Consider the following 17,660-nt stretch of genomic DNA (forward strand, 5'->3'; position numbering starts at 1 on the left):
ACCTCTACCTCGATATAATGCAATCCAATATAACACAAATTTGGATATAACGCGGTAAAGCAGTGCTCTGGGGGGGGTGGGGCTGTGCACTCCGGTGGATCAAAGCAAGTTCAATATAACGCAGTTTCACCTATAACGCGGTAAGATTTTTTGGCTCCCAAGGACAGCGTTATATCGAGGTAGAGAGTGTAGTACATTTAAGCCTATTTTAAATCTCAAACCAAAGTTTAAAAGTCATTTCTTTTACAGGTTTGCAAATACCACTAATACAGGTCAATACTAAATCACTAAGGGCTAAACCATGCAGCCCTTAATCACACTGCTGAGCATATACTCCTACAAGAAGTCACAATGGAATTCTTCATGGAAGTAAATGCCGTTTACCATTGGTTTAAGAAATGATGCAATGCCAGTTAGTAGTGCTGTAATTTGACCTGGGCTTCTCTCTCATTGAAAAACTGAGGAAGCTAAGTAATACATATAGAACTTCAGGGAATACATTCCACACACCTTTTTACAGCTGATCTTTTTATTACTAATTTTGCATACATGATTAAACAAACCAGGGTGGGATTTTTTTAAATAGGAGGATTTTTGCAAAGATGTTGAATTTAATATCCCCCCAGAAAACCAGCAAGAGAAATACTCATGGGTTTATCAATACAATAAATTTGCCAACTGTTATTAAAAGTAACGAAAGCAGATGATGTCAGCAGGTCGTCTGCGCTTTCAATTAAGCTAAACTAATTGGTTTATGATTTCTACTGTGCATTTTATTCTAGGATGAGAAAGCAACTTGTCTCGCTCTACTTTGTACTTGTTTAGTTTTCACTTCACCTACACATTTTTTCTTAGCACTCTTCATACTTGCATTGTTTTTTTTAATCAGACCTATGTCTTAGTTTTCCATGGTACCTATGCAAAATAACATGTAAAGAGCTCCATCCTTCCAGTGATGGACAAAGATTAAATGTTTATACTGATACATCAATCTCTGATAACTCTGACCCCAAATAGGACTCACCTATGGAAAGCAGCAGACAAATGAAGTAACACTTGGATTTGTCTCTCTGAGGAATAAACAAGTAGTGCTCGTTGACTGCTAAGCTGCCCAGAGGGTTCTCTGATGTAGGGTATACTACAGGGTTCTATTGTCACTCCTCCTGTTCAATGTGTATGTTAAGTAGCTAGAAGATAGTTTGTTTGGGTTGCAGGACCATAAAGATGCTGACTCAGCATGTTTTTCCATTAGTCCTGGACTGTTCATTCAATAATTTTCCCATTGTCTACCCAACACTCGGGCTAGATGAGAGCTAGTTGACTGCAATTCAACCAAGAAAGAGTGTTGGTAGGCTGTGAGAAATGGTCAGATGAAATGATGGAGATAATACTTGCTTCACTGACTGTGGGTGTGCCCACATTATTAATCAAATTCACAACCAGGGTGGAAGCATTTTGCAGTCCATTAGTTCCACAGAGGAATAATGGTTACTTTCCCTACAGCAACTGTGGATCTTTGAGATGTGTTGATCACATAGATTCCAACAGGTAATGCAGGCCAAAAGAATCTTGCCTTGTACGGCACCATAAGTGGAATTTGTGTGGACAACATAACTCAAAAAAGAACTTTCTTTTGTACTGCTAAAACTACTGTTAGAAGAGCAGTGTAATGCATGAGTGAGCACCAAACCTACAATAGACAGACAAAATATTCTCTAGATGTTTCTGCCTCTTGGTATCGGATATTAACAACTCAGACTCATTAGCAAGAAAGTGAAAATAAAATAAAAGCACAAGTACACCACATTACAAAAAGGTGCTTTGTTCATTTATTCCAATTACTATAGGTTAGATTTAACAGGTTACTTTATGATGCACTAATAGAAATAAGCTACAGCAGTTTGTGAAAATAATCAAGTGTTAGTATCATGAGGCCTTACTACAGCATTCAACTATTAGATTTTTAAAACTCTGCAATTATGACACTCAGCACTCAACCCGTGGGGCAAGTGCCAATTTGAAGGCAGCTTAGAGAGATTCTACTGTAGTAATAGTTACCTTTTTCCAGCAGTGAAAAATTGGTGTGTAGTAGATAGCAGATACTAATACTAATTAACTGGCATTGCTAACTATGGACCAGATCCTGCCAAACTACTTGTGAAACAAACACTATTCAATGGGAGAAGAGGTGGTAGAATCCAGCCCTGCATTAATATGGTTTAAAAAGTGTACAACACAACAAGTGTCTGAATTAACACAATCACATCCTGAAGTAAGTAAAAGCAACATCTGTATTATCATGGGTGGGATGAATTCAGCATCACTCTGTAATGCATCATCCAAGTTGCATTATAACTATTTTAAGAGAGGTTTCAGAGTGGTAAACGTGTTAGTCTGTATCAGCAAAAACAACGAGGAGTCTTTGTGGCATCTTAGAGATTAGCAAATTTATTTGGGCATAAGCTTTCGTGGGCTAGAACCCACTTCATCAGATGCATGGAGTGGAAAATACAGGAGCAGGTATATACACACACACACACACACACACACACACACACACACACACAGAGTACATGAAAAGATGGGAGTGGTAAGGCAACTCCCATCTTTTCATGTACTATGTATATATATACCTGCTCCTGCATTACAGAGTGATGCTGAATTCATCCCACCCATGATAATACAGATGTTGCTTTTACTTACTTCAGGATGTGATTGTGTTAATTCAGACACTTGTTGTGTTGTACACTTTTATATATACACACACACACACACACAGATGCATGGAATGGAAAATACAGTAGCAGGTGTGTGTGTGTGCGCACGTGTGTATATATGTGTATATATGTGTATATATATATATATATATATACACACACACACACACACACACACACCTGCTACTGTATTTTCCACTCCATGCATCTGATGAAGTGGATTCTAGCTCACAAAAGCCTATGCGCAAATAAATTTGTTAGTCTCTAAGATGCCACAAGGACTCCTCGTTATTTTAAGAGAGTCCTTAACATATTAAGAGACTACAATCTGAACAAACTGCCATTATTGCACCAACTATGGCTGAATAAACTCGAATTTGATCAGGAAGTATATCAAATGAAGCACTTTGAGAAATTACTCCTGGGGGAATTCTGTGGCAAAAAAATTAAAATTCAGCAACAAAAAATTCTGCATGCAATGTTTTCAAATTCTGAAAAATTCTGCATATTTAATCTGTCAAAATAACACAATATAATCACAGCAGTTTCAATTATTTTTCATATATTTCAAAATACCTGCTAGCAAATATGTCTGTAACAATACAGAGAACAAAAAAGTTTCAGAAAATGTTTTTTGACAAACAGATTCCTTACTAGGCATATTAATACAGAACTCTGAGTAATAATTCATTTAAACTACAATACAGAACTGTATTTCCCGTACCCCTCAGAAGCACTGCAAAGGCTTGGGGGAATCAGGGGTAATGGAGGAGCTGAGGGAGAGGGAAGTAATTGCTGGGAAGGAGTCTGGGTGTGAACTTGTAGGGTTGTTGGGTATGAGTGGGAAACGTATGGAACAGGTTTTGAGGAGGGCAGGGGGGGCGGGGAAGAACTGTTAGGGAGCTTCTCCCATGCAGACTCTGGCTGACCCTTAGCCTCTCCCATTCAGTCATGCACATATGCCCCATCCCCATCTGTCCTTGCAACTCCTGTCCACGTGTCCCTCCACCCCCACTCAGACACTCACCTGTTCCTAGGTGGCCCTGCACCTATTCCCCCATCCCCATGTGTCTCTGTGCCCCCACTCAGCCACCCCCCTTCCCCCTGTAGCTCTGCTCCCCCTCTGCCCGTGTGGCCCTGCACCTCCCTCCCCCTGTGGCCCTGTGCCTCCACTCCCATTCAGCCCCATCCCAGTCTGTCCTCCCCCACTAGCCCTTATGAGCCCCTGTCTGATTCCCCCAGCAGCCCCACACTGCCGTCTCTCCATAGCCCCTGTCTCCTGACCAGGCCTGACAGGCACTGTAAAGAAGGTAGGCTCTTTTTCTTCCCTCACTGGCTGGGAGCTGCTGTGTTCTAGCACCACAATGCCCTCTGGTGAGCATAAGGCAGAACTGCAAAAGTTATTTTCTGCTGGGAGCTGCTGCTCTGTTCTAGCGCCATTAATTATGTGCACGTGCAGTGGCACAGAATTCCCCCAGCAGTAAGAAATGTAATTTCATACTATTTTCCCCTTGCAGATGAGTATTACTGGTAAGGGACTAATTCAGATAATGAAGAGGGATTTAGAGGTTATTGCCATCTTCAGAAATGGAACAATATAAATGCACTGAAATAAAAGTTCAAAAAAAAAAGCCTTGTATGGAAAGCGGAATAAACTTTCAGGGAACTGCTTCCTTGATGCTTAAAAAGCTTTAAAAGCATAGGGCTGAACTTTGAAAGTATACAAAGCCGGTTTACATTTTGTAAGACACATTTGGAACCAAATTCTGCCTCAACTTGCATCCCTTCCACCTAGCTCATTTATTCAGCAAAGATGATTTTGATATTCATAGCAAAAGCCTGAAAATTTAACAGAGTTTGATTAAAGGATACACGTATGATGGAAGAACACAATTTGTGAGAATAGGATTAACTGAAATAGTATTTGAACCTCTCAGATTATACAGGTTAAATACACTGCTACAAGAAAACAAATTCATAAAAAAGCAGGGCTCAAGTTATTTATAAACAGGCTAATATTTTACTTTACCAAATCTAGCCCCTGAGTCTACAAAGTCTAAGGCTGCTTGAAGGCTGCTTCTGGCAACGAGCTGACCCTCTGAACAAATTGATTTAAAGTCCTCTATTAGGACAGGGAGTGGCTTGCTAGAAAAAGCTGCTTCTTTGTCCCACTGAATACAATTGTATTTGGTCTTCACGTCTAAGTAGTTTGCAATTCTAACTAGAACAGAAGCCGAAAAATACACTTTATGACCAAACAGATCTAATTTTTTGGGATTGTTCTCTTGAGGTGCAGATTTGTAAATGCTTGGACTGATCATTTGCTGCAGTTACAAGAGATGACAGTGACAGTCGTGAATAGAAATAATCAAATCCCTTAGGAAGGATGTGATACTTTTGCTCAACTGTTTTTGAAATTGTTGAAATAGATGCTGGAATAGCCCACAATCCCTGAGTGCAGAATTCTCAACTGGGGGCCTTAAGCAGGTTTCAGGGGGTCTGCCAAGTAGGGCCAACATTAGGCTCACAGGAGCCCACGGCAGAAAGTGGAAGCCTGAGCCCCAAAGCCAGGAGCTGAAGCCTGAATAGTCAGCTGTCTGCTGATTCAAGAGCTTCAAGCTCCCTTCCCCATAGTTTGCTTTGCTCAAGCTTCCACTGGGTCCTAAGGATTGTCATTTCTCCAGGTATTCTCTGGGTCTTAGTGCTCACATGATAAGAGGAAGAAGAGTCAGAGATGGTCTGGGATAGACAGGCAAAGAAGGTTGCACAGATTTGGGTGGGTACATGGCTTTGAAATGTTTTTATAACTTAGCTTGGGGGGGGGGGCTGGCGTGGGGCCCCTGGCAATTGCCCTGCTTGCTACCCCCTAATGCGGGCCCTGGCTTTTATATGCAGAAAACCAGTTGTGGCGCAGGTTGGCCATGGAGTTTTTATAGCATGCTGGTGGGACCTCAGAAAGAAAAAGGTTGAGAACCTCTGCCTTACTGGGTTCCAGAATTCCTTCTTTAATTGGAAGGTCTATTCTATTCTGCATGGACAGGTATAAGATATCAAATAACTTGTATGTCTTCCGGTGCCAAATCCTCTGCCTGTACTTTGGGATGTTAGTGGTGCCACTGCAGTACTGAGGAAACTCACACTGAAGAATCCATCTGGGATCTCTTCAAAGACAGAGCTGCTACAGGGAGACAATCTCACACTGCTCTGTCCAGTCCCAGTGCCCACCTCCCCAATGCTGCTTTAAGCTGTTCTCTTGATACCCACAGGCCTGCTTTCCTCTTCCATGGTACTGGGAAAGGGGACCTCTTCCTGGCTGAAAAGGAATGATCTGTACTTTGTGGTCAGCAGGAGTGCCTGACTGCTTTAACTGTCTAGTCTTAGTAATCTTGTGCTCCTTAGGACGTAATAAGTCCAGGGTTACTTTTCTCGTTGCTGGAAGATTCTCTCATTCAAGTCCCCAAAATTAAAAAGAGCCTCAATCTATGTGCTTTGGACCTCTGAGTGAACCTCTTAAAAGCTCTGCAGATAGGGCACTTTGAGGGGATGTGAGATTCCCCTAAACAAAAAAGACAAAGGTCATGTCCATCTGCTTGAGGAATGAGTCTCCTGCACAAAGAGCAGTAGTTGAAGCCCGTTTTGACAAAGTCTGAAACTGACAAGACAACTAACTAGCCTCAATGAGACATTAAACAACAAACTATCTTTTCTTTAAAAAAAAAAACCTAAAACTAATTAGCTAATGACTAACTAACCAAGTTAAAAGACTAATAACTTGTAACAGTAACAAACAACACAAACTAAATAAGGACTCAGTGCTCTGACTTGCTGCCAGAGGGCAGTTAGAAGAAATTGAAGATGAATGAGTTGCATTGCCCCTTTATGCTCAGGAGTGGGTGCATGGCCACGAAGGATGCATGTGGAATCCTTACTGGACACTGCTATTTGAAATTCCAATCTTCTGCGCCGCACTATAAGTGGAAGCCGCTGTGACGGTACCTCCCATAAGGCTATATGGAAATATGCTTAGAATGTGTTTTATGCTATATATGTCATGTAACATATCTCAAAGGTTATGCTCTACCGAATCTATTAATCCTATTTGTATGCATGTATCATTTTTGTATTCAAAGTTATTAATATTGGCTGTGTATTGGCTTGATTTCTAAATAACCATAGTAAAGCATTTGGTCAGTTCCTGGAGAAAAGAATGTTGAAGTTAAGTACCTAATCAAGAGATACTTAAAAGACAATGCATCTTGGAATGCTCCAATCCACATAAGGAGTCTACTTAAGGACATTCAAGGTAGCATGTGACTCATAGCTGCTACCTGGTAAGAAACAGAGTCATGCATGGACATGTGACTTGCCCAGGTGACTCCTAAACTCCATCTTGGAGCTGGACTTTGTATAGGAGGAGGGGGTCTCCACCCACAAAAGAAAGTCTATTTAAACCCTTGGGACACCCCTCCATTCCCCAGGATACTTGAAAGAAACTGGAACAAAGGACAGTGTGCAAGGGGTGTGAGTGATTGCTGGAGCCAGGCTAAAAGGAGATTAGTCTGTCAAAGGCAGCATTCTGGAACTGGTGAGGATCTTATCTGTATTCAGTTTGATTAGACATAGATTTGCGCATTTTATTTTATTTTGCTTGGTGACTTACTTTGTTCTGTCTGTTACTACTTGAAACCACTTAAATCCTACTTTCTGTATTTAATAAAATCACTTTTTACTTATTGATTGACCCAGAGTATGTATTAATACCTGGGGGAGTAAACAGCCATGCACATCTCTCTATCAGTGTTATAGAGGGTGAACAATTTATGACAGTGTTTCTCAAACTCGGGCCGCCGCTTGTGTAGGGAAAGCCCCTGGTGGGCCGTGCCGATTTGTTTACCTGCCCCGTCCGCAGGTCCAGCCGATCGCGGCTCCCACTGGCCGCGGTTCGCTGCTTCAGGCCAATGGGGGCTGCTGGAAGCGGCGTGGGCCGAGGGACATACTGGCCGCCACTTCCAGCAGCCCCCATTGGCCTGGAGCGGCGAACAAGGCCAGTGGGAGCCACGATCGGCCGGACCTGCGGACAGGGCAGGTAAACAAACCGGCCCGGCCCACCAGGGGCTTTCCCTACACAAGCGGCAGCCCCATTTGAGAAACACTGATTTATGAGTTTACCCTGCATCAGCCTTATACAGGGTAAAACAGATTTATTTGGGTTTAGACCCCATTGGGCGTTGGGCATCTGGGTGTTAAAGACAAGAACACTTCTGTTAGCTAGTTTCAGGTAAACCTGCAGCTTTGGGGCAAGTAATTCAGACTCTGGGTCTGTGCTGGAGCAAACGGGTGTGTCTGGCTCAGCAAGACAGGGTGCTGGGGTCCCGAGCTGGCAGGGAAAGCAGGAGCAGAGGTAGTCTTAGCACATCAGTGGCAGCTCCCAAGGGGGGTTCTGTGATCCAACCCGTCACACACATGCAATAAAACTCAACAAATCATTGTTCACATCCATTTAGTTTAAAGAAACATAAGCCTTTGTTAAAGATTTAAAACCTACATGCTTTCAGTTACAACTACATTACAGTTCAGTAATGCAGGATGTTTCTTCTGCATTTGTTCAGCTCCTAGATCCCAATTTTGATCAGGACCTTTGGATATTACCATTAAATATTAACTAATAAGAATAAAGCTCACAATGTTATAAGAATATAAGACCTCTAATAAATCTTCCAGAAATATCAAGGAACAGACTAGACATTCCTAGTATTTCCAACATAAAAAGAAAAGCAATTTTTTAAAATAAAAAACTTTTCAGACCTTTTTTTAAATTGTAAGAAACAAAAATTATTTTAACAGTTTATATTGTGTAATAGCAAGAATGTAGAGTTGTGCTCTAATATTGGTCAAATTAAAACACCTTGCTGAGGATCAGATAATGTCCTCATGTTAAATATCTGCCATCTTCAATAAAACCTTTGGTAAAAATACCTGTCTTTTCATGAGGAAAGTCAACAATTAATTCTCAATGTTGAAATTATATTTAGTGTAAATTGCTGGATAACTGATTAGTATTGATATCTGCTTTTAAAAAAATTCCAATAATTTCACATACAAGATTCATAGTTGAGAAATGTGTTACTTCTAAATAGCTATCTCCTCAAGAATGTGAGCTGCAAATTGCAAACTGTGATGTCGCATTGTATTCGGTATGTGACATATGTCTTCTTAGCTATCTCCAAGACCAGTTGATAATTTTAAAAACTCTTTCACTGTCTCGTCAAGAGATCAAATAAGTACGATTTGCAATTGGCTCCTGAGGAGAATGAGCTGTAAATGAAATCATCTGCCAATGTACACCTAAAGATCCTCAGGTCAAGGAGCTAGTCTCAGCAATTCTTCTGATGTAGTGTCAGTCTTGGGAATGACTTTTCATTCTCTTTTCTTAATGTAAATTTGCATAGGAGTTTCCTCTATCAAAAAAATAATAATAATCTAACAGATTAGTAACATCTGATATCAGAAGACTGAGCTCAAGGGATGTGTTCACAACGGAGTCTACATGAACATCTGCCATGAAGGGTTTGTGCACTAATATTCTGTACACATTATCCAGAGTTCAGTGCAAAGCACCTGGTGCAATACTGTCAGCCTTTGCTAGTGGACAGCAAAAAGCCTTAGTAAAAGGGGCTGGGGGGGCGGGGAAGGAATTGAAAGGTTCTGAGAAACAACATGTCTGTTGAAACAGTAGAAGGTGGTTTTAGTAACTCAGCAAGTGATCATGAACAAAAGTTGGTAACGGGCTTTTCTGAGGATGCACGGGAAAATTTTAGAAACATTAAACCAGGGGTGGCCAACCTGTGATTCTGGAGCCGCACACGGCTCTTCAGAAGACAATATGTGGCTCCTGCTAGGAGCCAACTCTGGGGAAAAAATGTTGGGTGCTCAGCACCCACCAGCAGCCCTATCAGCCCCCCCTTCATCCCCCGTGCCTTCTGCCCGCTGCGATCAGCTGTTTCGCAGCGTTCAGGAGGCTCGGGGGAGGGGAAAGGAGTGAGGACATGGTGTGCAGCCCCCCTCCCTCCCATAGCGCCTCCCGCCCACCACAATCAGCTGTTTCGCGGCGTTGAGGAGGCTCTGGGAGGGTGGGGGGAGCAAGGATACAGCTCACTTGGGGGAGGGGGTGGGAAGAGGCGGGGCAGAGATGCGGGTGGGGACTTGGGGAAACAGGTTGAGTGGGGATCAGGGCCTGGGATAGAGCCAAGGGTCCAGCACCCCCTGACGGGCATCACTGTCTCCTTGAATAAAGCACACAGTGACTAGCTGGTGTGGAAATGTTTAATCAAAATTTTTCTTACACCATCTAACAATGGAAGGCAACTGCAAACAGAAAAGAAAATACACAGATGAAAATCGAGGCTTCCAACAGGAGTGGGAGAACAAGTACTTTTTCGTTGAACATAAATGGTAAGGCCATGTGTCTTCTTTGCCAGATGTGTATCTCACAGTTCGAATCTTCAAACTTGCAGCGACATTTCTCTTCTAGCCATGCACATATGGATCAAGAATTCTCACAAGTTTCTTATCTCCGCACTTCAAAACTGAAAACTTCGAAAAAACAGATGTAGAAGCCCAGTTCCTTCACCAGATTTGCCAACCGATCGCAGACTGTAACGTTAGCCTCCTATTATGTGGCCTGGCACACAGACCATCTGAAAAAGCCCTACTCTGAAGGAGAGCGTATAAAAACACACCTCACTGATGTGATTTCAATCCTGTCACCAGAGAACGAGAATCTACAGAAGAAAAATTTCTGGCCTACAGCTTTCATGCCACACAATAGAACGCAAAATCTCCAACCTGAACAGTGACACCGAATCGCAACTGCACTCGCAACTTCAGCAGTGTGAGTATCTGAGCATCACTTTGGATGAGTCGTGACATGCACAGGATAAACCTTATTATCGGTATTTGTCCACACTGTGTCTGACAACTGCGTTGTAAGGGAAGAACGCCTCGATATCGTGTCACTAAAGGACAGAACTCATGGATGAGATCTAAAGAAGGCGTTGATGTTGGTAGTTGCGAAAAGCCACTTGCCTTTACAGACGCTCACTGCCATTGCAACGGATGAGGCTCCGTCCAGGTGGGGATCTGCGAATGGATTAATAGGGCTTTGTAAGTCTTACAAGACCTTTCCTGAATTTTGGACATTTTGCTGTATTATTCATCGGGAGCAATTGGTATCTAAAAATCTCAAATTTGATCACGTCATGAAACCGGTCTTGCACATTGTGAAATTCATTCTCTCAAATGCATTCAATCAGAGAAATTTCAAAATCTAACTGAAGAACTGGATGAAGACAACTCCCCTGATGATTTGGCATTTCGCTGTGCAGTTCAATGGCTCTCGAGCAGTGAAGTTATTTCCCATTTTTTCAAGCTCCTGGAACCAGTAGACATTTTTATGGAGGAGAAGCACAAAATACACCCTGAGTTTACAGATCCTGGATGGGTTCTAGACTTGGCATTTCTTGCAGACATGCTGCATTTGGATAAACTAAACGTGGACTTAAAAGGAAAATTCCTGTCTGATTTAGCGCAAGGCATCTTTGCGTTCATGAACAAACTGCAGTTGTTTCACAGACAAATGCTTGAGGGTGAGCAGACACTTTCCCTCAATATCACAACTTCAAGCCAGATCAAAAGAAGATGCAGCAGAACCCCTAAAACAGAGCACAACTAGGTATGCAGTGTGATTAAAGATCTTAAGGACAGTTTTGAGGAAAGATTCCAAGATTTGCAGCAGAAAAGACCTCAAATCAGATTTCTGATTGACACTTTTAGTGCTGAAGCCGATTATCTGAAGCCTCCTTTAGTCACTGATGAAGCAACATCCCAGATGGAAATAATAGAACTTTTGGAAGATGACAGATTGAAATCTGTTCAGAAGACAGAGGGGACCCTTACTTTCTGGAAATCTGTACCAAAGGATAAATACCACAGCATCAGAGGTGCAGCCCTAAAATTTATCTCTCTGTTTGCCTTGACCTTTGCCTCTTTGTGGCTCTGTTTTCTCGACACTGAAACGTGAAATCCAAGCACCGATCCATTTTGACAGACAGCCACTTAAGAGAACTGCTGCATGTGAGCACAACTGAACATAAACCAAACTTCAAGGGAATTGTTGAAAGCAAAGGTTGCCAGAAGTCCTACTAAGTAAAAGATTAAGTTGTTATTATTGTTAACTAGTGTGACAAAGTTCCTCCTCTATCTTGGTGGGTCCTGCGCTTATTGGCGAATTTTCTTGCCTCAGAGATTCACCATGTGGGTTGGGGAACAGCCCAGAGACCTTCCCCTCTGGGAGAACCCACAGTCCAGGTCAATTGGGAGGTTTGGGGGGAACCCGGGCCCGCCCTCTACTCCGGGTTCCAGCCCAGGGCCCTGTGGACTGCAGCTATCTATAGTGCCTCCTGTAACAGCTGCATGACAGCTACAACTCCCTGGGCTACTTCCCCATGGCCTCCTCCAAACACCTTCCTTATTCTCACCACAGGATCTTCCTCCTGGTGTCTGATAATGCTTGTGCTCCTCAGTCCTCCAGCAGCACACCCTCTCACTCTCAGCTCCTTGCGCCTCTTGCTCCCAGCTCCTCACACTCGCACCACAAACTGAAGTGAGCTCCTTTTTAAAACCAAGGTGCCCTGATTAGCCTGCCTTAATTGATTCTAGCAGCTTCTTCTTAATTGGCCCCTTAATGGTGTCCTAATTAGCCTGCCTGCCTTAACTAGTTCTAGCAGGTTCTTGATTACTCTAGTGCAGCCCCTGCTCTGGTCACTCAGAGAACAGAAAACTACTCATCCAGTGACCAGTATATTTGCCCTCTACCAGACTCCTGTACCCCACTGGTCTGGGTCTGTCACACTATACATTATACATGTATAATAAATATACATTATAACTTATATAATGATTCTGTGTGCATGCATATTATATAATCATTACATATTACTGTGTCTCTTTGGCAATGTACATTGGTAAATTCTGGCTCCTTCTCAGGCTCAGGTTGGCCACCCCTGCATTAAAGGATGCACTCTACTTCAAGTTTCCTTGTCCTTTGCGTTTAAGGCCAACTTTAGAAACTAGTGAAAAGTATGTTGGAACACTCAAGTGCCAAAATGATTACAAAAAACAATCTAGCAATACAATCAGAAGGATACTGTATGTTAACATTTGCTACAAGAGAATAGGGCTCCCTTTGAGATTCCTTTCAAAAAGGAAAGCTTTGAAATGAGTTTCAGTTTCACAGAACCCAAAAATGAACATGGTGAGTCTTGTATTAGCATGATTCTTCTCCACTGCAGGAAAAGGCAGAAGACATGGTGGGGGAAGGAATATGCACCTTAATTCTGTCAGTGAGAACTACGGATACAAACATATTTCTGTTTGTGATATAAAGTATGCAGTGTAGCTGTAGCCATCTCTGTCCCAGGATATTAGCAAGACAGGGTAGGTGAGGTAATATCTTTTATTGGACGAACTTCTGTTGGTGAGAAAGAGGAACTTTCAAGCCACATCTGAAGAAGAACTCTCTGTGGCTCAAAAAGCTTGGTCCCTCTCACCAACATAAGATGGTCCAATAAAAGATATCACCTCACCCACCTTGACTCTAAAGTGACAGACAAGTACAATTAAAAAAAACTGAAGAAGAAAAAAAAAAGAAAGACATTAATAATAAACTAGGAACAGAGATCTTTATCATCAGGAATTACCTACATCTGAATCTGAAGAAGAGTTGCATGGAAAAAATTTGAACATAGTACACTAACCAAAAAAGGCTTGAATCAGATCCACTTTGATAACTGTGGAAGCACCTCTGCCTAGCACACATTTCTATTATACTAGTATCTACAAAAGTGCTCTTCAAGACTTGTGATATTCTCACTTTCCATAGAGATGCCTATACAAATGATGGAAAGAATAACTGGCAGGAAAACAATGAAGAGTATTTTTCTCATTTAAAAAGCTTGACCGGACATTAAATTTATATATTTTTTTAAAATTAGACTCTTGTGTAAAATAAATACAGAACCACCTTGGACCTTGATCCTGAAAAGAGGCAGAGCCTTGTGCTTTCACAGAGCTACACTACTTTAGTGGAGTTCCATCTGTATGGTTCTCTTTGCAGAATATAAGCTTTATTCTAAATAGTGTCTTTCACATAAATTGTTCGCCAACGTTTTATAGAATTAAACAGTAGTTCACATTTTTTAAAAATGAAAGCAGAAGGAGAACAGAGAGTTCGAGGCAAAGGGAAAAAAAGTTTACAAATGTGATCTGAAAATATATGGGGTGAAATCCTTGCCCTACTGAAGTCAAAGGAAGTTTTGCCACTAAGTTCAATGGAGCTAGGATTTCACACATGGTGTTTATTTTAAATTTTTATTTATTTATAGGGTTTGGTGACTTTTTATATGACACTTATCATGATGCAGGTGCTGTTAAGATACACATTGCTTTACAAACACAAGGTAGCAAACACAGTTCTCATACCATCACTGACCAGACTGCATGTCAGGGGAACAGAGATAAGGCTGGTGCTATAAGATCAAAGGAAAAGGAATAGAGACAGTATATAGCATATGCAACAAAACTGAGTTCAATTCATGTTTCATTTTATAATTGTTATCTTTAAAAATATAACTGTAGAAAGCTACTTGTCATTGGAGGCCTTATGGCTTTTATTACTGCACTATTCTATTTCATTTTGTATGTCTGCTATGTGTTTAGAATTGTGTTGCTATGCAACAAGCTAGAATCCTCCGGTTTAGAAACCATTCTTCAGATTATAACAAGAGCAAAAGCCAGCCACTAAAAATCTTTTCTGTAATATTGAACTCTCCCCTCCGCCCCAGTACAGATGCCAATAAAACTTAAAGACCTATAATAACAAATCCTAAAAAAGAAAACATCTGAGTTGAACATTAACAAAAAAAATAGACTGACATCAATATTTATACAAATATTCATGACTAATCAGTCGCATCTTAAGAAAAATGTTGACAACAAAAAATATTTATTGAACAGATACACAGCTTTTAAGCTTTTAAATTGTTTACTATGATCTCTCTCTTTTCTCAAACAAAAAAACAGTAATGGGAAATTCATTTTAATGTTAAATGTTAGCTTTCATCTTAGCCAGAAAAGGCTAAATAACCACTGAAATGCAGACCATAGTCAATTTTAACTTTTTTCATTTTATAGTAGATTAACTGGACATAATTCCATAGGCTAGAAATCAATTTCAAAGACCAATTGCTCCCCCTAGCGGTGACCAATTGTTCTATGTTGCAATAAATATTACAGCTCCTAATCCACAATTCACAAAATAATGCAGGAAGGCAGAGTTTCCAGCTTGACTTTCTATATTTCAGCCGAAGTAATAAAATAATTACATTTAAATTTACTTTAACAACATGAAGTTAACAACATTAACAACAACATGAACAGATATTCTCTGGCATAAAATACATGTACAAACCCACAATACACAACTAATACTTAGAGAGACAAGGTGGATGAAGTAATATATTTTATTGGACCAACTTCTGTGGCTGAGCGAGACAAGCTTTCAATGCACACAGAGCTCTTCTTCAGGTCAGGGAAAAGTACACCCAACATCACAGCAAAATACAAGGTGGAACAGACTGTTTAGCATAAGTAATTAGCACATATTGTAAGGGACCATCCAAGGTAAAGTGGCCCATTAACACCTCTGCAGTCATAGGACAAAAAGAGGGGGTTAGTGGGTTACAGATTGCTGTAATATGCCATAAAGCCTAAGTCTCTGTTCGGTCCATGATTTTTAGTGTCTAGCAGAGCAATGAATTTAAGCTCCCAGATTTGTATTTTGAAAGTGTTGCACAGGTTTCCTTTGATGATGAGGACTGATAGGTCAGATATAGAGTGATTACTCTGGGAAAAGTGTTCACCCATAGGTGATAGGGTGTTTCTGTCTTATATCATTTTCCTGTGTGGCAGGGTCTGGTACCACTTTAAATTGGTGTGGCCTGGTCTGTGGGAAGCTTGCTTCTGATAAGTTTCAAGAGGTTGGGGGGGTTGCTCGGACAGGGCTTGGGAAGCCACCTCTCCCCCCTCCTCCCAGTAACAGAGCTCGGGCAGTTAGTCCCTGCCCCCCCTTCAGCAGAGCTTGGGCAGTCCACCCTCTTTCCTCCCTCTTCCCCCCCCCGCCCCACGGACAGGTTGTGGGCTTCCATGAATTTCTGTTTATTTCCTGCCACCTGCCTGTGACTTTTACTAAAACTACCTGTGACAAAATCTTAGCCTTACTGATAAGCTGTATGCCATTGCTGATATCCAAATTCCATTAACATTAATGTTAATAGCACAAGATTGGTTCCCCACAATATGTTGCGATTAACTGGAAGCTGCTAATATCAGGATTGCTATTAAGCAGAACCTACTGTACATTTTTGCAGATGAAATTTGATTGTTATTTTTGTCCTCCTGAATGTGATCATGAAATACTGTTATAAAGACAGAGTTTGAGGAAACAGGCCCTGTCCACTAGTCCATCTGGAAAGCCGCCTGCAGAGCCAGCCAGACAGTTGCCCTTCTTAAGTAACTGGGGAATAATAAAGCCTGGAGAACAAGGATACTTTTTTAAAGCCTTTCTAAAGAGGTTGCAGAGATGCAAGGTTAGAGACTATGTAAGTTCCCCACCTCACCTAAACTTCTACTAGCCTCATCGCCTCAGAATTGTTAACCCTTCTAACTCCACTGCAGTGGGTGGGAATATGGGAGAGGTATGGAGAGGAGTCAGAATCATATATGTGATCATGGCAGGATTGAAGTATTTTCCATATCAAATGAGTAGAATGAGTGGCAATGGGAGAAGCGGAGGGGTTTTCTACTCTGGCTAGATGTCAGGCAAAATAAACAGTATCTCAACAAAAAATACTGCTTAAGATCAGCTCTCCGCCAGCCCTTCTGTGGTATTTTATCAAATTAAACAATTACTCTGGTAATTGTTAAAGACATCTCTAATAGGACAGTATTTTGAGTAGTTTTTGGAGAAAAAAGGCTGGTGTCACATTGGCAACACAAAAAGAACAGGAATACTTGTGGCACCTTAGAGACTAACAAATTTATTAGAGCATTAGCTTTCGTGGACTACAGCCCACTTCTTCGGATGCATACCTATTATAATATATAATTATAATATTGGCAACACAGTAACACTAGGTGGGAACTGCAGATTCAGAACCACCTCAGAACTCTCATGCCCAGTGATAGCCAGCAGGTCAAAAGAGAAGTACTGTGTGTTCATCAGAGCAAAGGCTTTGCCTCACAGGAAACGTCTCAGAGAGTGAAAGAAAGCGAGTGCGCAAACTATCAGTAGAGCTTGAAAAGCTAATTCTGAAAAGCACATACTGTCAATCTAAATGGTTCAAGCAAGTACTTACTAATTGTCATTGATTCTGGCACAGTGGCTGAAGGCAACATATTGCTTAAAGCATTCACTTGAACAGGAGGACTGACATCCACTCTAGTTAAAAAGACAGAAGATCATTAATATTAACCAGAGGAACACAAAATGCTCAATTCAAAGACTAATAAGCAAGATTTGTAGAAGTAGAAACGATCAAATGACCACATTCTATTCACCATGTTTACATGTAACTCAAACTAACATGCTGAAGCCATAAAGAGCAAAATACTTTTATTTTAATCCAAACTTATTTGAAATAAAAAAAAATCTAAAAAAACTTCTGCATTAATCTTAATTTATAAATATTGAAAATATTAATATTCAAATAGACAAACTATATGACTAGTATATGGTGCAAAAATGACTTCCAGATGAAGTCCAGATACCATTTGACATGGCTCCTTTAGCATCATTAGAGATCATATAAAATATTAAGAAGATTATGA

General features: G+C 41.1%; 1 protein-coding gene across 4 annotated transcripts in view; it reads right to left on the reverse strand.

Annotated features, from left to right (window-relative positions):
• SNX29 (sorting nexin 29) overlaps nt 1–17,660 on the reverse strand; it is a 490,357-nt gene that overhangs the window by 409,780 nt on the left and 62,917 nt on the right. For all 4 annotated transcript variants that reach the window (XM_054042042.1, XM_054042043.1, XM_054042041.1 and 1 more), the window contains one exon: nt 17,189–17,271. In XM_054042042.1, the coding sequence (XP_053898017.1) occupies nt 17,189–17,271 (83 nt within the window). The remainder of the gene's footprint in view (nt 1–17,188; nt 17,272–17,660) is intronic.

Source organism: Malaclemys terrapin, chromosome 10, assembly GCF_027887155.1.
Source record: "Malaclemys terrapin pileata isolate rMalTer1 chromosome 10, rMalTer1.hap1, whole genome shotgun sequence".
Lineage (NCBI taxonomy): Eukaryota > Metazoa > Chordata > Testudines > Emydidae > Malaclemys > Malaclemys terrapin.